Here is a 22256-nt window from a genome sequence, read left to right on the forward strand (position 1 = left end):
ACTACAAAGTGGCGGCGCGCCTGTTCTATGTTTTTTTGTGGTTGTTGTCCTATTGGTTGGTTCCCGCTCCCGTCTGCTCCCGTTAACTTTTTATCCTGTACCGTCCCAATCACGTGATTAATAGTAAAAATAAGTCGCGGGAATCCCGTGACCCATGGGATTCCCGAACAAATGTCAGCCTCTAGTACGTGCGGACAGTGAATGAATGGGAGAGGAAGGAGAAGCGAAAGGAGTAGCAGTAGTAGTGACAGCAATAAAGTGTATAGGCTGCAGTTTGGCTGTGAATAAAGGCGACGGCTCCTCAAGATACAGCAAAGCTCCCTGGTATTATTTCCCGACCAGCTTAACACGTGAAAGGGGGTTCACCCCGAAGGTAAACATAAACTTCAGCCCTGGAGGAAATCATCTCCCCTGTGCTTCCCGACCACGGTCCGGGAGCCGAACAGGAATGGCGTAACACCATGCTATCGTTTGACTGGCTGTAGCCAATAGCTGCTGACTTAGCTTGTAGCTAAGTTAGAGGAGGTTGACTCGCAGCACTTCAAGACGTGTGTGTTTTTTTCCCCTTGGCAAGCTGACTGGACGTGACATGTGGGCGTGGCAGCATCGACGATTCCATTTTGTTAATTCGAAGTTCGAGATTGTGAATTAATTTCGATCGATTTCAATTTAGGTGTGTCGAGGTATTTGTTTCATGTCTAAAGAAGGGTATGTTGTAGTGCCTGTAAAATGATTATTTGTAGGAAACACCACCTACATATTTCATCTTCTGCACATTCGGAATTCCAGGAATACCATATCTATGACATTCAAGGTATGAGTGCCACTGCCTCCTCACTGAGCAGCATGTCCATTAACAAGGGTATATATTCTCTGTTATCATAACATTAGTGGCATGCAGGCGGGTTTTGCAGATTTTTTCCTTTGATGAAGAAAGCCTAAATGAAAACGAATTCTGTACAAATATTCTCTCCTTTCCTCCATTTTGAATGATGACAGACAGGCTGTTTCTACAGTTAAATCTCAGGCTACAGCCAGCTCAACTTGATCAGGAATCAAGAAAGGAATTGAGAAAGATTTGGACCAAAATCAGAATCAAAAGTGGCATATTTATCAATCAATTTTTATTGATTCCCATCCATGTTTTAGCACGAAATCTTTCAAAGGAAACAGTTGAGTCTTGAGGAATGCCAATATCGAGATGATCATACAAGTCACACCATTTCTGAAGTACTGCAGTTTCAGTAGATGTACATTATTCAGACTGGGAAGTCAGGGAATCACTTGTTATGAACGTCTAATACAATAATCGCCTCAGCACAGCAGGGGGCAGCAGTAGCCAAAACATATGTTGCTTTTCTTTCCAGTATTAGTCAGGTGGAGTACACTATACATGTGCTGGTGTACAGCTTTACCCTTTGCAATTCCATAAAGCAGTGAATTAGTGAAGGGCCGCTGGGAGTGGAATATATGAGACCAAATGAAAATCTTGGATCAGCCATAAAATCTGGCAAGTTTTAGATTCTCAAATGTGGATATCTTCTGCTTTTTCTTTATCTTTCATGATAGTAAATTGTATATCAAGTGAATTGAATGTATTTGAAAATAAAGAATAATTTTGAACATCTCATCAAGGGCTCTGGGAACTTGGACATTGATTTCCTGTCATTTATAGACCAAACATGTAATCGATAAATTGAAAAAGAATTCAAATAATGAAAATAATTCTTAGTTGAAGTCCAACTGACCAAACATTAAAGCTAACAGAAAGCAAATGGGGAAAGTTGGGCTTGAATTCTTTGTGACGTTGTATTGCACTTCCATAAAATTGTGGGACTTAAAAGAGATGACATTAAAGACGTTAAAAGAATGTTCAACATTGAAACAGCAAAGGTCAATATATCCTGACCCTTAGTCGCTAGTATGTAAAAATATTCTAATCCTAAACTTTTTCAATGCAACCAACAGTATTTTTTCAATTGCCTAATAAATGCCCTCAACTCCATGTCACTACTTTGTAACACAGGCTATCAGTTAAAAATTTGTAGACTTGACAGAGCTGTTCAAGTGCATCAAAGGCTGGATAGCACTACCTATGGCAAGTAATCTGATCTTTATGAACGAAAACTGAGGTATGCCTTTTTAAGGTAAAACGAGGATGGATGAGGTGCATGTTGTATAAAGAAAAGAAATACAAATATCAGAACTTAAATGATTAGTTGAAGAACAGAAAACCTGGCAACAATATATACATGTGTGTATATATATGTATGTATATATATGTATGTATGTATGTATATATATATATGTGTGTATATATGTATATATGTGTGTATATATGTATGTATGTGTATATATGTATGCATATATATGTGTGTATATATATGTATGTATATATATGTGTATATATACATATATGTATATATGTGTATATACATAAATATGTATGTATGTGTGTATATATGTGTATGTATGTGTGTATGTATGTGAGTTCTTGCATGTATATGTATGTATGTGTGTATATATGTATATGTATGTATATATGTGTATATATGTATATGTATGTATATATAGTCTCTGTTAGAGATTATATATATGTGATTATGATTATAAATTATATTATACATTTATATATAATCTATATAATTATATATTTATAATCTCTATTGTGATTATATTTATATCATTGCTATTATATATATAATCTCTATTAGAGATTATATATGTGATTATTATAAATGTATGTAATCTCTTTTCATATATATATATATATATATATATATATATACATACATACATACACATATACGTATATACACATATATGTATATATATGTGTATATGTATGTATATGTATATACATGTATATGTGTGTATATATACACTGAAGAAAAATATAAACGCAACACTTTTGTTTTTGCTCCCATTTTTCATGAGCTGAACTCAAAGATCTAAAACATTTTCTATATACACAAAAGAACCATTTCTGTCAAATATTGTTCACAAATCTGTCTAAATCTGTGTTAGTGAGCACTTCTCCTTTGCAGAGATAATCCATCCCACCTCACAGGTGTGGCATATCAAGATGCTGATTAGACAGCGTGAATATTGCACAGGTGTGCCTTAGGCTGGCCACAATAAAAGGCCACTCTGGAATGTGCCATTTTGCTTTATTGGGGGGGTCTGGGGGGGTCAGAAAACCAGTCAGTATCTGGTGTGACCACCATTTGCCCACCAGAGCTGTTGCCCGTGAATTGAATGTTCATTTCTCTACCACAAGCCGCCTCCAAAGGCGTTTCAGACAATTTGGCAGTACATCCAACCGGTCTCACAACCACAGACCATGTGTATCCACACCAGCCCCGGACCTCCACATCCAGCATGTTCACCTCCAAGATCGTCTGAGACCAGCCACCCGGACAGCTGCTACAACAATCAGTTTGCATAACCAAAGAATTTCTGCACAAACTGTCAGAAACCGTCTCAGGGAAGCTCATCTGCATGCTCGTCGTCCTCATCGGGGTCTCGACCTGACTGCAGTTCGTCGTCGTAACCGACTTGAGTGGGCAAATGCTCACATTCGATGGCGTCTGGCACGTTGGAGAGGTGTTCTCTTCACGGATGAATCCCGGTTTTCACTGTTCAGGGCAGATGGCAGACAGCGTGTGTGGCGTCGTATGGGTGAGCAGTTTGCTGATGTCAATGTTGTGGATCGAGTGGCCCATGGTGGCAGTGGGGTTATGGTATGGGCAGGCGTATGTTATGGACAACGAACACAGGTGCATTTTATTGATGGCATTGTGAATGCACAGAGATACCGTGACGAGATCCTGAGGCATTGTTGTGCCATTAATCCACGACCATCACCTCATGTTGCAGCATGATAATGCACGGCCCCATGTTGCAAGGATCTGTACACAATTCCTGGAAGCTGAAAACATCCCAGTTCTTGCATGGCCAACATACTCACCGGACATGTCACCCATTGAGCATGTTTGGGATGCTCTGGATCAGCGTATACGACAGCGTGTTCCAGTTCCTGCCAATATCCAGCAACTCCGCACAGCCATTGAAGAGGAGTGGACCAACATTCCACAGGCCACAATCAACAACCTGATCAACTCTATGTGGCAAATGGTGGTCACACCAGATACTGACTGGTTTTCTGACCCCCCCAGACCCCCCCAATAAAGCAAAACTGCACATTTCAGAGTGGCCTTTTATTGTGGCCAGCCTAAGGCACACCTGTGAGGTGGGATGGATTATCCCGGCAAAGGAGAAGTGCACACTAACACAGATTTAGACAGATTTGTGAACAATATTTGACAGAAATGGTTCTTTTGTGTATATAGAAAATGTTTTAGATCTTTGAGTTCAGCTCATGAAAAATGGGAGCAAAAACAAAAGTGTTGCGTTTATATTTTTCTTCAGTGTGTGTGTATATATATGTATGTATTTATATATATATATAAATATATGGGTTAAATATATGGTTATAAATATATATTGTCTCTATTAGAGATTATATATATGTGATTATGATTATAAATCATATTATAAATTTATATATAATCTATATAATTATATATGTATAATCTCTATTGTGATTATATATATATATATATATATAGTCTTTATTAGAGATTATATATGTGATTATGATTATAAATCATATTATAAATGTATATATAATCTATATAATATATATATGTATAATCTGTTATATATATAATCTCTTATATATGTATAATCTCTATTGTGATTATATTTATATATATAAATATATATATTGTCTCTATTAGAGATTATGTGATTATTATTATACATTTATATATAATCTCTTTTATATATATAGATATATATGATGTATATGTATATATATAAATATATATATATATATTTATATATAGATATATATAGATATAAAGATATATATAGATATATATGATCTATATGTATATATATATAAATATATATAATCTATATTGTGATTTAAAATAGAGAATATATAATCACAATAGAGATATTATATATATATGTATATATAAATATATATATAATCTCTATTGTGATTTGAAATAGAGAGAATTAGCAAATGACTTGGTAAATGATGATGATGATGTTGTAAAGATTATGAGATTATGAGAGAGGGTATTTCTCAAAGGGGAATCATGTACTCTATTGTGTCTATAAGTGTCTCTGGATGAAGATCAATAAAGCCTTAGTTACATTAGGTTGTTGCCTTGAGAGTGAAATGCCATGGTGGAAAAAAGGTCAAAATCCTCTTTAGTACAGCAAAATGTACTACTATGTCTGCGGTCAGGGCAAACCAATCACACAACAGCAGTGTTAAACTAGTAACAGTCAGTATATAATATACGTGGTAGACATAAAAAAAACAAAAAACATTTGGACTCGAAGTCAATATAAACTGTAAAAGTATTATGTTGTTGGGTCAAAGATGAAAAGGGGTTTTCAAGCATCAAAAAAGTAAATGTGTAATAAAATAAAATTAAATAAAAAAAAAAAAAAAGTTTTTGTACATTAGAATGTAACCTGTACCAATTACTAAGATATTGTAAAATCAAATCGAAGATTCAACTTTTCACTTGTATTGTATTGTTAGGCTTATATTGTCATTTGTAATGAAAATGAAAAAAAAAAATAGTATGAAATTTGAAATAAATGCAAAGTATTTTCACTAGTGATCTCTGACTTTCCCGTCCTTACTTTATCTGATACACATTTTTACTCTGAATAATGTTTTGTCAAAAAGGAATAGAGTATTGATATTATCATATTTCTCAATATTGCAATGTTTTTGTTATCAGTCGGGCACATTACATTAGTTTAAATAATATTCCTGAGTAAATGACAGCAGAAAGCAGATGGTGAAAATGAATGTTGTTCAGAGGCATCTAGAAAAATCAATAACATGAATTAAATTTTTTTTTAAAAAGTTGTCAAAAATATTCTTCAATACTCAATGTCGTGGTTGTGTTTTGTGGTAACTTCTGTTACACCACAGTCAATAAACCCAAGTACAAAAACATTACACTGACAGATGACACCTTTACTTAAAAATATATTGCAGGGAATCAACTGGCCAAATATATCAGACCATGACCTTGACCAGTGAAGTTCAGTACAGTTACTTACAACATATGCTTAATTTTTTTTTTAAAATCTACAAATTAAAATGTTTTTTGTTTTTTCACCAAATGAAACGCAGGTTTGTGGCCTAGGTTATTGCACCAAGAAGAGATAAAAAAAAAAACCCTTGCACCAGCTCATTTTAAAGGAACTTTAAAGGGCAGGATCAAGAAATAAGACTCAATAGTGACACGATGGCCGTTGCGGCCGTTAGGGTAACTGCAGCCACCAGCCAAGCCGGCGCGGGAGCACGCATGAACTCTTCACAGCAGTGCAGCTGATGCCTTATCCCCTACACACATGAAGCAGCCGGGAAGCCGGCTCGCTGTGTGTAGCGACACACAAGTGCGGTGATTTACCGTTACGGTTGATGCAGTCTGAAGGCACAGGTGAAAGCAAAGACGGCATATTGGGGGACAGAAATATCATCTCTGATACGGGATTGCTGTGTGTAAGCGGCTAATGTTACTACACAGACACAAACAAACCGTTAGCCTGTGGCTACAGCCAGCTGCTAATGTCACCTCCCGGATAACAGGTTGGGCTCTCGGTCCCATATATAAAGGGACATATTTCTAACTATTCGGTTTCAGACTAAAGGACCGTGGAAAATGCGCAGTCTGTAACTATTCAGTGTTACACAGCGGTGGACTAAGTTACATGTTTGTAGCTAGTGGTGGTGGGTCGTTTGCTGGCTGTAACAGAATCCATTACTACCCAAACACTAGTTTGGGTCCACCGCGCTTGTCTTCTTCCCGTATCCAAGTTGAAAGCCGTCGAGGATGCGCATTCAGCGTAATCTGACGTCATGTCCGCAGGACTGCGCGGGAAATTCGGACACCGAATTGCAGTACATTATGCAGCACACAGCCTGTTCAAGGCAATACCCCCTGACATGCAAAGTGACACAGGTTGCAATCATACCTGGGCAGCTGCTGAGGACTCAGCCTTCATAGGGTGCATGCTCTACCAAGTGAACTACCAGGGCACCTTGACAGTCAGTTGTTGATATGATTTCAAAATAGTCTCATCTGGTTACACTGAATGACATCTAATGAACTACATTTTGAGACAAAGTCTCCTGGTTATTTCTATATTTTAGAAGGACAACAAGATGTTGTCCTTTTATTGTAACAATGCCAACATGAGTATTTAAGACAAGGCAAAAAATGCACATAGATTTGACTTTATTAGTGCTTCTAAATGTTGTAGTGGTAGATTCTCACTTGTATGTCTTGTTTCCCGTCTCTGCAGACTGTTCGTCCTCGGCTCCTATGACAGAGAAACCTATGTTCACTGCACGCTCGAGCTGAGCAGCTACCAGTGGAAGGAGAAGACTCGCAGCTCCATCAAACGGGTGTGTTCTCCTCCACTTTGATATCTGACTTTACCTCTATTTCTTTGTTGTTTTCCTTCTCATTCCCCCGGTTTAAGATTGCTATTAATCATACTTCAATCATACTTTCAAATCTACTGTATATAGAGGTATACATTTAGAAGAAGAAGAATCTTTATTAATCACATACAATCATACAATATACAGCGTAGTGAAACTGGTTGTCTGCATTTAACTTAACCCATTTAACACACAGCACCCGATGTAAAGTTACAAAAGTTAATGCTTAACAAATAACTAAAACCTTTGACTTCTGGGATGATAGGGTTCTTTGTCTGTGTTTCAAAATAAATGGACACAATACAGAGGAAGTTTAGCCCTAACCCTCATGGCTTAGTTTGTAAATGCAAAGGGAATCTTGTTGCTCAGTGTAAAAATAACAGAGGAATCCCATAGCCTAAACTAAAAGTACAAAACAGCAGCTTCACCCGTTCCACCCAATAAGATACAAGATTAAAAAGTTGTTTGAACACTGATGGAGTATTAACATGCCTAACATGACAAATGGGACTCATGTATGTGTCATCACTCACTTTGTGTCACTTTGTCAGATCACGTGACAAGAGAGTATGGCGGACTGAGCTGTTCGGCGTCCACATACCAGAAAAAAAACAACTTAATAAATACCTCTGATTGCTCAAGTTTTGAGCGTAAACTGGAGAAACTTATTCTCTTAGGAAAGATGCGTTTTTTATGTCAAAGGCATGCTCCCGAGAGACGAGACAAACTGTGAAACAGCGCAAGGCTCTGTGGCATTCAATCAAACAAAGCATGTGTGCCAATGAGGAACCACCTGCTTGGGCCAAGGAACTGCTGACAGAAGTTACCAGCATAAAAGATACCTTCCAACAAAGGTTCGATGAACTGAACAACTCAGTAAAGGAGATAAAAAAAAGACGTAGGTGCTATTGTCAACAGAGTGGGGAACGCTGAAAAACGGATCGGGACTCTGGAGGATAAACAAGCCATCCACCAGACAGCCATACAAGAATGCACGAAAGAGATAAGAAATCTGAAAACTAAAGTGACTTATTTAGAGTCACATAGCAGAAGAAATAACTTGATCATTGTGGGCCTGCGGGAGGGCTTGTTGGAGAGCGGTAACCCTGATGAGGAATTGGCAGCACTGTTGCGCTACATTCTGGACCGGAGTGAGACGGAACCAGCGCCGGAGGTGGATAGGCACCACAGGTCTCTTCGTCCCCGCCTGGACCCGTCAGACCCACCAAGACCATATATTGTCCGCCTTCTGAGATGGAGCGATCGACAGCTTATTCTGAGAGCTGCAGCTGAAAAGGGAAAGAAGTTGGCCGAAAAAAGGAAAAGGCTGGAATGGAAAAATAAGCCTATTCATGTGTTTCAAGATCTGCCACCTGAGATCCAGCAAAAACGCAATGAGTATGCGAACATCACGAGGAAGCTGCACTGAGCAGGTCTCCGGTATGGTCTGCTATTTCCAGCAAGACTCATGGTCACGTTGGATGGCCAGAAACATATCTACAGTACCCCGGATCAAGCTTCAAAGGACTTGACAGCTCGTCTCCCGTCTATATTTGGATAAGACACTGACTTTTCTCATGAAATATGATTTGAATAGTGCGGCAACATGAAACCTGGTTGTGGAACGTTCTCTGAATGACTTTGCGCCTGCTCTCATTGGATCATGGATAGAGGAGGGATGGGAGCCCCTTCTTTTGTTTTTTTGTTGGGTTTTTTGCCTATTGGCATTGTTGTTTGTTGTGTGTGTATGTGTGTGTGTGAATGTATGTGTACTAATGCGTCAGGAGAACAGAGTAAACTGATTAAGAGTATGAGTTTAAGGAGCATAGCTTATAATTGTTTAGGTGAAGGATGAGTTTGCCAATCATCAGAATTATATCATGGAATGTTAATGGGATCACAAATAAAGTCAAACGATATAAGATACTTTCACATTTGAAATCTCTGACATGTAACGTAGCAATGCTTCAAGAGACCCACCTGTCTGAAAAGGAATCTCTAAAACTAAAACAGAGATGGGTAGACCAAGTCTTTTCAGCTTATGGTAGTAATTCCTCAAGAGGTGTCAGCATATTAATCTCAAGTACTACTGTATTTAAAGCACTGGAAGTAATTCCAGACAAAGAAGGAAGATACATAATAGTTATGGGACTCTTGCATAATCAAAAAATGGTGTTAGTCAATATTTATAATCCTAACACTGGACAAGCTCAATTTTTGATCAAATTGAATATATTACTTTCTAGTTACTTAAATATCCCAATAATAATTGGTGGAGATTTTAATTTAGTAGCTCAACCTAATATAGATCGGTCTGAGCAACCCTTACCAACAGATGATATGCTTGCAGCAGCTCTTGAGGAATTTCAGACAAATACAGGTACAACAGATATTTGGAGGTGCTGTAATGGAGAGGCACGAGAATATACTTTCTACTCAAAGGTTCATAATTCATATTCTAGGATTGATTACATACTGTTAACTAGCCAGATGATCAATAATGCTGTAAACTCTGAAATTCATAATATAGTGATATCAGACCATGCACCTATCTCTGTCAGTTTTTACCCTTTCATGGAAGTAAATAAAACAAAACAATGGAGTTTAAATAACTCACTCCTCACAGATGTAAAATTCACTTCCTTGATAAGAGATAAAATTGAGGAGTTTTTTACTTTAAATATCAATTCAGTATCATCAATTCAGACAGTATGGGAAGCATTTAAGACCACATGTAGGGGATGGATAATAAGTTATTCCTCTGCTAAGAAAAAGGAAAAAAAGAAAAAGAAAATCACACAAAGAAGAGCTGAACAAGCTTGAAAACAGACATATGAGGGAACCAAACAATAATAAATTAAAGGACGTGGTACTACTCTGCAGAGCACAGCTACAAGAAATGATACATGAAGAAACTACATTTGCATTGTTTAAACTAAAAAGAAAATACTTTGAGTCAGGTGATAAGGCTGCTAAAATGTTAGCAATGAGATTAAAGCAAATGGAGGCTAAACATTTTATATTAAATATACATGATTGTGATGGACAGAATGTGCAAGAACCAAAACAAATTAATAACTGTTTTAAAACTTACTATACGAAATTGCATGAAACTGAGTGTCTTTTTAATTTAGAAGAAGCACAAAATTTCTTCAGTGACATGCCTTTGCGCTCATTAAAAGAAACAGACAAAAAATATCCTGATGAGAATATTACTGGAGGAGAAATAAAACGGGCATTAAAAAGCCTCTGTAATGGTAAGAGTCCTGGAGCAGATGGATTCAGCATTGAATTCTATAAATGTTTTCAGGATACACTGATTCCATTTCTTATTATATTATTCAATGATATCATCAAAGCTGAATCCTTGCCAATAAGTATGCGCACAGCTGTCATCACATCAACACCAAAACCATCAATGACTACAAGCTCTTTGCAAAAATACTTGCAATGCGACTTGAAAGTGTGGTTCCCTCGCTTGTCCATTTTGAACAAGTAGGTTTTGTTAAGGGCCGATCTGCTGCAAACAACATAAGAAGACTCCTTCAAGTCATGAACAGAGCTGCTTTATCTCAGCATCCAGTGATCATGTTATCGCTGGACGCTGAAAAAGCATTTGATCGGATCGAATGGCCGTATCTGTTCTACACATTAGAGAAATATGGCCTTTGTCCTGTGTGTATGCAGTGGTTTCGTGCACTTTATTACAAACCTCTTGCCCATGTAAAAACTAATGGTATTGTGTCGCAACCTTTTGAGTTATCTAGGTCAACTAGACAAGGATATCCAGTCTCCCCGATAATTTTTATTTTAGAGTTGGAACCACTAGCGTGTGCTATTAAGATTAACTTTGTTGTCCCACAATGTGGGAAATTTGTTCTGGGCCATTCGCCCATGCTGCAGCCACAAGTAACACAGAACATGCAATTACACACAATCACATATGCACATGCACATCTGTATCATACAAAGTGCCGGAGAGTGCAAAAAAGTGCTAAAATTGTAGTAGGAAAATTACTAACCTATACAAAACAAGCAAACAGCAAAGCTAACCAACAAATAACAGGCATAAACATACATGGATATGATTTTAAAATAAATATTTACACAGATGATATTTTGTTGACCCTCTCAAAACCAAATGTATCAATGCCTCACTTACTTACCACCATTAAAAAATTTGGCGATCTATCAGGCTATAAAGTCAACTGGGATAAAAGCGAAGCAACCCCACTCAACCGCCTGACCTTTCCAATACACCTCGATACAACCCAAATAGTGTGGGGGAAAGAAGGACTAAAATATCTGGGGATTAACATTATCTCTCCCACAGAGAAGATATTTGAATTGAATGGGGCCCAAAATGTTAAAAACTATAAGGGATGACATTACTAGATGGAGTACACTTCCATTGTCTCTATGGGGTAGAGCGGAGATCATCAAAATTAATATTTTCCCTAGAATATCTTTTTTGTTATCTTCAATTCCACTTAAAGTACCAGAATATTGGTTTAAAGAAATCAAGAAATTTCTAACAAAGTTTCTTTGGAGGAACAAAAAGCCAAGAATTAGTTTTGACAAACTCAAAATTTGCAGGAAAAAAGGAGGTCTGGGGATACCTGATATTCATGCGTATTACTTAGCATTTAATGACAAATACCTCATGCTCTGGGCTTATTATTATTGTCAATGTGAGGTTGGAAGCTTGCTCTGGTTGGAACAGAAAATTGTTCATGAGTGTAAAAAAGAGGCATCCCTCTCCTCTCTGTGGTATTGTACAGACGTAAAAACAAATATTAAAGATCCTATTATTAGTTTCTCATGTAAAATAGCAAAGACCATACAAAAGAAATGTTCAATTAATGGCCTAATGTTACCCTCATGCCCATTATGGGAGAACCCATTGCTCACGGCTAGAGGGAAAACTCTTATTAATGAGACCTGGAAAAACTACAACATCAGGAATTTGGGTCAGATTGTAAAGCAGAATAAAATAATAAGTTTTCCTGAATTCAAGTACATATTTGCACTTAATGATACTGTTTTCTTACTGTATCTACAGATCAAATTGATTCTGAAGGAATATTTAACAAAAGGAATATCACTGGCTTCAGATGTGGAAACAGATAATAAACTGAAAGAAATCATAAAAAATCAAGGCACAGTATCTAAATTATATAGGTTTATTCATCCCTCTACCTGTAACATCTTGGATAAAACTAAAGCACAGTGGGAACAGGACTTGGGGAAAAACCTAACAACAGAGCATTGGGGCACTATAATGCGACGCACAAATTACTTGTCAAAATGTATTAGGTACAAACTTATACAGATGAAAATTCTGCACCGAGCATATATAACACCACAGAGGCTGCATAAAATGAACCCAAACACATCTGATTTATGTTGGCACTGTGGAGAGAGAGGGTGTCTGATACATTTGTTATGGCAATGTCCACAAATAAAACAACTCTGGGCCGGAGTGCAAAATATTCTATGTTTAATCTTAAGAGTGGATGTATCTATTTGCCCAGAAGTGTGTCTGTTGGGTCTGAAACTGGACAGAGTGGAATCTAAAGTATTGCAACGCCTGTTATCACTGGCTTTTCTTTCTGTAAAAAGGATCATTCTGATGAACTGGAAAATAAGAAAACCAAATTGTTTTTGTTTAGATCACTGGCTAAAGGATTTGATAGACCTGATAACGATGGAGCAAGCAGCCATTCCCCTGCTGGAATCCTACAGGGATAATGGACTAAACAATTTATGGACTAATGTTCAGCAATATGTAGAGGGAAGACAATAGGATTAAGCATTAGGCTCTGTATTTTCCTTTTTTCCTTCCTTAAGAAGAATGAAACCTTGATTTAATACTCACCGAGAAATAAATGTGTACCTTTTGAAGTTTAATTAATCTGTGCCCCCCGACGCATGTACTGTCATTGTTGTTTGTATTGTCTGCATTGTTCTGTTTTGTTTCTTGTGTAGATTGATTGATTTTCTCTACGTCTACGTGTTGTGTTATGTTGTGTTGTGTTAAATCATAAAATGTAAATAAAAAATAAATAAATAAAAAAAATCATTCACTTTGTGTATTTCTGGCATATCTGTAGGGGGATCAAAATGCCAAAAGCTGTGTAACGTTACTCTTCGACCCAAAAAGTTAGAACAGTCAAATATGTGCTTGTAGCAAATACAGTGCCACCGCCAGTTAACAAAATCCACAAATAATTTAGAACATTTCATCTGTTTCTGATACCAGTTTCCAATAATGAAGCAAGCCCATGAATTTTCTTTAAAAACCAAGCTTTTCAAACACTCCACTGTGTAACACGAACACATGCTACATATTATACCCCTTGTCTTATTGACACATTAATACAAGCTTATTTCCATGTTTGCACTGATGAGATTGTCCAATTGTTGACATTTCGAGTGGCGAAGACAATTTTCAGGGCCCTCTGGGAAACCTTTTCTGAAAGCAATTAAGAAATATTACAGTTATAACATCAGGCTTGTTTGGAGGTGACTAATGACCATTTTAGAGTGAAATGTCAGCCATAATTACCGGCTCTGGCTTCAGCAAAGCATGATGCTGCTGTCCTTGAAACACACTGAATGACATTTGCAGCAGCTCAAAGATTGTTTGTATTACATTGAACAGTAATAGTCACATAATGTGTGTTAAAAGTTGAATCTTCATCCAGCAGAGGGCACTCAGAATCAGGTCTTCCTCTCAGAATTAACCACATTATCTTCCTAGCCTCTTCTCTCCCAAACAGTTCATTGTAAATTTATAGAAAAAATGGTAGTTTTTTAGTATTTCTATGTTTATTTTTTATCATTTTATCAAATAATCACAATTTCACAATCACAGTTTGTACCTTACATGTCTGCAAACGCATATATAAAACTAACCCCCTGGTTAGTTAAAGGTGCCAGCCAGCAATCCAATAAGTGATTATTATGTGAACCATACCACTTCAACACTCAACCAATACAGCCATCAGCACATCCCTCTCCAAGTGGACCTACTTCAAAGCACTTGTATCCTTTTTTGTTAATGTACGCATAGAAATGCAGATTGACTGTGGCATTCAGCCTGATTTATCAGACTTCTCTAGTCTGAATGTCCCCAGCAGGACTCTGTAGTAAGGATTAAAGGCTATACCATCTGGAAAAGGTCAACGCGCCATCTTCCTCTCACTCTCCCTTCATCCCCTGATGATTGCCAGATTGGAGCTTCCCTTATGAACACAGGCGCTTGTCTCATGTATGTTTATGGTTTTCATGCCATTTGAATATTCTCTCATTTTAACTAGCTTGAGCCTCTCACTCCTGCTTCTCGGTGCACCATGTGTCTGTCTTCACAACACTTTCATCTGTAAGGACCTTTGGACTGTGTTCAACATGCTTTTCAGGGCTGGTTTAAAATCTCTATCTTCCAGGTAGACTTAACTGTTTAGTTTCTGGTTCCATATACTGTACAATAGAAAGTGACAATAGCAGTTAAGAATTAGACTGAGAGAGACAGTCACATTTTTAATGAGCTATTCAGCTTCACAGACACTCTGTTTGCTCAGTGTTGTTTTCAATTGCCGTACATTGTTCATCCACCTCGGTTATTTCAGTTATCTGGTGCTGATATGTTTGATATTTGCTTGGTAAATCCGTTTTCCTTCTCATTAATTTGTGTTGTGAACAGTAGCTCTTTCTTAACACACCAACACCCATGTCCCAAATATGTATGTAAATGTTTCTTTATTTGTTGTGGGGTTGTGGTAGCTGAGACAGTGTGATCACAATGTGACAAAGTGTCACCTCAAAGAGGACAACAGTTTTATGCATTGCACAGGCTGGACGTTGTTATTTGAATACCTAGTTGGAGAATATTAGCTTTATGTCTCCTACCAGGAGATACACACATTGTTGAAAATATGGAATAGTTTATTGTTTAACAAAAATTAATGTTTGGTAGCTTAACAGTTTTGACTGGGCCATTAATCCATCCTAAGGGTCTGAAATATGTTTGCGTATACTTATTCTTATTCTCTTCATTTACATTTTTGCTCACTCACACTTCTCCTTAAGCTGCCCTCAAGACAACATCAGAGCAAAGTCATTAAAGGTCACTGACTTCATTTGGTGTCCTCTTTTTATCCCCTGGAAGCTTGCTGCTTTGTCTTTTGGTTTGATTGCTATTGTAGTGGCTAGTTAGTACATATCTTTGTTAAAATTCTTTAAAAAAACATTGTGTATGTTATAATTAAATGCACAAAATTGGTATTGGCCCCAAATTTCCAGTATAGGCCAGGCTCTAATTATTACTGCTGACAGACTTAATGGATTTAGTATACACATTTTAGTGTTTTTATTCGTATTTTATTTTTTTAATATACCAAGCCTGAAAAGTTTGCAAGAAAAATTTTGTGCTCAAATGATTTGTACCAAGAAGGTTATCTCTTTTGGTCCTGTACTTTGTCTAATTGTCTGTTAGCAGGAAATGTCAGGAGCTTGTGGACCCGGGAGTGTTCTCAAGAATTTCTTAATGTCAGGCCATAACTACCACTGAAGACACCGGGGGATTTTTAGCAACATGGGTGGCGGTGCATTTTAAAATTTATAAAAAAATTATATTTAGTATTTCGTGGACAGATTCCACTAGTCCTGGACACCTTATATAAAAATTTCACCAACAGAAATGAATGCTTAACTAATGGAGATATTGTTTTCTCACCAAAATGTGAATCCTGGCAGCATTAAACTGCATGAATATGAGGAAAGCACAGACAGTATGGCACAAGTCTCCTATGATGATCATTCTATGCATTAAAAGCAGATCCAGTTGCAGATTGTGGTTCACGAATGTGCTGTCTGAATGCCCCTATGAAAAGTTATTTTATCAGTAAAAATACCAAACCTTTGTTGTTTACAGCTTCTAGTATTGAAGGATTTGTTCACTTGTTGCTTATCACTTTAACACCTATTGGATTGTTGAGACTTAGTAAGACAATACGAGCAATTTGATCCATATTTGATATAACGTTTGATATAAGTTTTGATTGATTTTAATTTTTGTATTTTGTTCAAACATAAAAAGACTTAAAACAAATGATGACTTAGTAGTTCCTTAGGAGTGGACTGCACATGGTGTTCAGCCATGGTTCATCATTTCACCGGCAGTTGACACTTTGACAGCTTTAACATGATCGATGTGAATATTTAAGCGGTTACCTAAAAACAACAATGCTCAAATAGCCTGATATTTATTATTTATATTTCTTTATTATTTCTTCATAGTTATTTAATTATTTCTCTAATATTTCCAGGGAAACAAACTATTGTTGACATTTAGCTTCTCTGTAATTTTTGCTTGTTTAGTGTAAGGTTGACAATGGTTGCAACAAGTGCACAGACCTGGCATTCATTTTGTGTACCATTCATAATTATCAAGGGCCACAAAATATATAATATAATGTCATAATAATCTTTTAATAACATACATATAATGTTAGTTAATAATTTCTTTAGGAATCTTGTGGCCTAAATTAATCAAATTACATTAATTCACGAATCTCATGCATTTCAGTGGAATACCTTTTGTAATTCTGTCAGTTTATGCTTTAGAGTACATTCAGTATTTTTTTTCTGTGGTGTAAAATTTCCCCAGTAGGTGACATTGCAGAGTGTTCCTAATGCAGGATATTCCCAATGTTCACTGAACAGGTAGTAGGGGGTACTGTTGGTGTACACTAGTTTCAGCCCTGAAAATGTCAATCTTTTATAAATTTGTTTGAGGCACAGAAAAACCCTGAATGCATAATGTAATATCTGAGATCAGCCATTTGTGTATATTCATTTTTTTCCTGTATTATAGGCATATGTTTTTAAGAATAATTATTTGTATGAATAGCTATTTAGATTGTATATAGAATTATAGAATTTTATCAATCATGCTTTAATTTCTAGGCTTTACATCAAGCATCCTGGGCTCTGAGCTGTCAGCATGTGAGTAGCTCTGAATGGATTCTCCTTCATGCTTATTATACAGAGAAAGAGGTCCCTTTATCTCTGCTGCCTCCCATTGGTCAATGTTTATTTCATTGTGCTGTGTGTTTGCATCTGCACAACACGGACCACCTGTGAACTGGGTAAATGAAGCCCTGTTTCATTACCAAGTTGGATTGGGCGTGTGTTTTTTTTATTACTCATTTATGGTGTGTTGAGGGTGGGGGGGCAGGGACTCAGGAGTGTTTGCACATCTGCCCTGTCTAACCCATCGTCGGCTCTGAGTACTGACGCCTATTGACAGCTTGACTGAAGCGACATACGACGTGTGTGCACACACCACAGCTGAGCATCTTCTTGTGTAACACTGGTTGTATTTGATGGGTGGCTTTGTGTTGTATAAAAAGAGCTTGTGTATTTATGACTGAGTCTAAACTCGTGTAGTTTCCCAGACGCCCTAACCAAAACAAAAGTCAGCTGTTGGTGACCATTTGTAAAGAATGCAAATAATGCTAATAGCCCCAACCTGTATTATTGTACTGGCGCATAAATCATCACAGCTCTTTGAGTATTTTTTTTTTTACTACAAAAACATAGAGCTGCTACAAAACAGAATATAAGATAAATATATAGATAATATGATTCTGGTAGTTGTAAGCTAATGCTGAATGTAACTTTGCTGGAGTGATCTATTATTTTCTTATTTGAAAGTTGACAGTGTAACGAAACAGAAAACAAGGTGGGAGAGAGGGGTGTATGATGTGCTGCAAAGTTGCCCCCGGCACATAACCAATGTTGTCATTATGTGGTATATGCCTTAACCACTAGATCACCGGATGCCTAAAGAAACTTTTTTTTTCATTTTTTAATCTGATATTTGCGGTTAATGTGGTGTCAGGCCATATAATCTCACTGAGGATGGTGAACATGTGTTCCCAGCTTTGGGAAATTCAGGACTTTTGACTGTTATTCACTATAGCTAGCAATAGCAACTGTAAGTTGAGAGACAACGATTGTATGGAACAAACAAAAAAATGTGTAGCCAGTATTTTGGCAATACTAAACGAAATATGTTTGACTGTGGTAACAAAACAGAATCAGTTGTGGTCCTTTCCTCCATTCTATGCATTAAAAGCAGATCCAGTTGCAGATTGTGGTTCACGAATGTGCTGTCTGAATGCCCCTATGAAAAGTTATTTTATCAGTAAAAATACCAAACCTTTGTTGTTAACAGCTTCTAGTATTGAAGGATTTGTTCACTTGTTGCTTATCACTTTAACACCTATTGGATTGTTGAGACTTAGTAAGACAATACGAGCAATTTGATCCATATTTGATATAACGTTTGATATAAGTTTTGATTGATTTTAATTTTTGTATTTTGTTCAAACATAAAAAGACTTAAAACAAATGATGACTTAGTAGTTCCTTAGGAGTGGACTGCACATGGTGTTCAGCCATGGTTCATCATTTCACCGGCAGTTGACACTTTGACAGCTTTAACATGATCGATGTGAATATTTAAGCGGTTACCTAAAAACAACAATGCTCAAATAGCCTGATATTTATTATTTATATTTCTTTATTATTTCTTCATAGTTATTTAATTATTTCTCTAATATTTCCAGGGAAACAAACTATTGTTGACATTTAGCTTCTCTGTAATTTTTGCTTGTTTAGTGTAAGGTTGACAATGGTTGCAACAAGGTGCACAGACCTGGCATTCATTTTGTGTACCATTCATAATTATCAAGGGCCACAAAATATATAATATAATGTCATAATAATCTTTTAATAACATACATATAATGTTAGATAATAATTTCTTTAGGAATCTTGTGGCCTAAATTAATCAAATTACATTAATTCACGAATCTCATGCATTTCAGTGGAATACCTTTTGTAATTCTGTCAGTTTATGCTTTAGAGTACATTCAGTATTTTTTTTCTGTGGTGTAAAATTTCCCCAGTAGGTGACATTGCAGAGTGTTCCTAATGCAGGATATTCCCAATGTTCACTGAACAGGTAGTAGGGGGTACTGTTGGTGTACACTAGTTTCAGCCCTGAAAATGTCAATCTTTTATAAATTTGTTTGAGGCTGGTCCTCACTGAGGATGGTGAACATGTGTTCCCAGCTTTGGGAATTTCAGGACTTTTGACTGTTATTCACTATAGCTAGCAATAGCAACTGTAAGTTGAGAGACAACGATTGTATGGAACAAACAAAAAAATGTGTAGCCAGTATTTTGGCAATACTAAACGAAATATGTTTGACTGTGGTAACAAAACAGAATCAGTTGTGGTCCTTTCCTCAGGATTATATCAACGACAGTGAGAAAAAACGTGTACAGATGTCCGTATTTGCAAAACAAATTTGGTAGGAAGAATGACTTGTCAGACCTTTAATTAAATGATTAAATAGACTTTATTACTATAAATATATAGTAAATAAGACATCTAGAGTCTGACTGCACACTACAGTAATTATTCATTCAAGGGGATCATACACAATCATACAATACACGTATTTAATCTTTCCATTCTGTATCAGTATGTCTGTTTCTTTTATTCCAGACACCCAGCCTGAGCACCATTCATTTGTTCAAGTTTAATCACTTAAAATACAAGGAACAGTAATACGCAAAAGCATGAAACAGTAGATCACAACTTAGGCTGGAGATATACTTTTGAATGACACATTTGCGTAGACAACCGGCTGCATCATGAACGTAGTTGTTCACATACAATACTTACCTATATACAGCATATGGCATGTTACTGGAGGATACCATTAGTTGGCACTCGTTAGCTTGTTGTCCCATTGTGGTCCCTGCTGCAGACATGCTTACTGACTCCTCTTGACCCTGTCAAACCTAGCCTCAGCCTTGCTTCCAATCTAGCCCGGTGGCCACTTGCGGTATTGCAAACAATTCCCCTGTGGCTCAAAAAGCATTTTCCCCATAGACCGCCATTATACAGGAGACGTCTGTAAAACTGTCAACAGGACACCAAGAACTGCAAACAAGGTCGATTATGACTCTATTTATTGTGAATTTTTGAACCATGGAGGTTTTATATTTGTAAAACATTCCACGAGCTGAGGAAAGAGATTTAAAAAATCTGTGACATCATCACAATGTAAAGTCTATGGGCAGAGCGGGAACTTGCTTGCGGGGCCAGTGGGTGAAACTCTTCTGCGCATATTCAATGGATCGTATAACAAGGAAGAAAAGGCAGAAGCCAGAAAAATTTGTTGGTGTATGTGCTAGGCGAGCAATTGTCATTGATTTGAATGGGCACCATCCTTGATTCTGGTATGTAGTTCTTGTATAAATCTATGGTCACATCCGATGACCTACCCTGCATGCCTCCTACCGTCCATGTGCCTATTGCATCTTACAGATGCGTAGCATTGATTTTTGAGGACTTGCACAACAGTATGGAGCTGAATCGGGGTCAAATGTTTTGTACTTGAAAAAGTAAAATTTGAAACTGAAATTTCAAGTTTTGATCTTGAATTTTGAAAAATACATCAACATATTCAAAATAAAAATAAATGTACAAAAAGTTTTTTCAGGTTAAAAATAATTATGATCAACTCTGGTAATTCTTTTGAATAAATCATTTATTTTCATTTTTCACTTTCATATGTTTTGATATTTGGGATCCTATTTCTTTCAGTTGCATGTTTTATCTTTTCAGATTCAGATCTTAGTTTTTTTTACAGTTTCAAATCTTTTCTTCAGTTTCAGATCTTTCTTTTTCAGTTTCAGACTTTTGACCCTGATCTAGCGTGGGGGGCGTGGCATCAACTGAGAGGGGTGTGGACAGACAGCTTAACCAAAAGGCTACAGACCTTCCCCTATCATGTTGCCTTCAGGGAACGTAAGATCTAAAACGATTTGGCTATGCCACATGATTGGCAGTGAAAAAACTGCCATTCGCACACCATGCACGAATATCCTGCACGGCTAAAACTGTTTTAATTTCCAAGGCTGTTTAGATGTGAGATGTGGAAGCTGTTTTAGACAGTACTGAGGACCAATTGTAGTACAGGAGCGACAAAATCACGCCAGATTGTGCACAGACACCCACACTTTAAGTACTGAAATGTCCGACACGTATACCTGACGAGGCTGCAGGGGAAGGAGGGTGAAGAGGGAGGAGGTGTTGCGATGATTCTCCAGTCAGCCTTTGCTGCCATGGGGTCCTGCATCTCTCGCTCTCTCTGACTTCGTGGAGTCAGGAATCAAAGGTGCAGCAGGCCTCTGGTGCACTATGCATGCTGTTGTTGCAAGTATGCAGCTGAAGTCTTGGTGGGGCTGATGGCTGTGTGTTCTTGCTATGGTCCTTGCGATTCTTCTTCTTGTTATCTTCTTCTCTTCCTCTCTTTTGAACTTAGAAAGTTCATCCTTTCTTTAAAGGAGTCTTGAGACTGGGAGGTGATGTGTGATGTCATCAGCGGTGACACCTCACTCCTCCCCTGTGTACCTCTCTGAAATCAAACTTTATATACATTTGACATGGTGGCACTCTCCGCTTTTAAATGATACCAAATTATTAATTCAGTTTGAAATGTTATGAATGTCAGCTAATAAGCATTACATATTATGTATGTAATGATACATTGATATCTCTCGCACAATGAAATGAAACAGAGAATTAAAAATAACGCTCTGTTGTCCAAGGATGGTTCCT

The 22256-nt window shown here is 37.1% G+C and overlaps 1 protein-coding gene across 1 annotated transcript in view; it reads left to right on the plus strand.

The window, feature by feature from the left end:
• The window catches only part of pdzd8 (PDZ domain containing 8), a 93873-nt gene that overhangs the window by 32642 nt on the left and 38975 nt on the right, over positions 1-22256 (plus strand). Inside the window, exon 3 of the mRNA XM_073482206.1 lies at positions 7408-7510. Coding sequence (XP_073338307.1) covers positions 7408-7510 — 103 coding nt within the window. The remainder of the gene's footprint in view (positions 1-7407; positions 7511-22256) is intronic.

The sequence above is a fragment of the Pagrus major genome, chromosome 15, assembly GCF_040436345.1.
Source record: "Pagrus major chromosome 15, Pma_NU_1.0".
Classification (NCBI taxonomy): domain Eukaryota; kingdom Metazoa; phylum Chordata; class Actinopteri; order Spariformes; family Sparidae; genus Pagrus; species Pagrus major.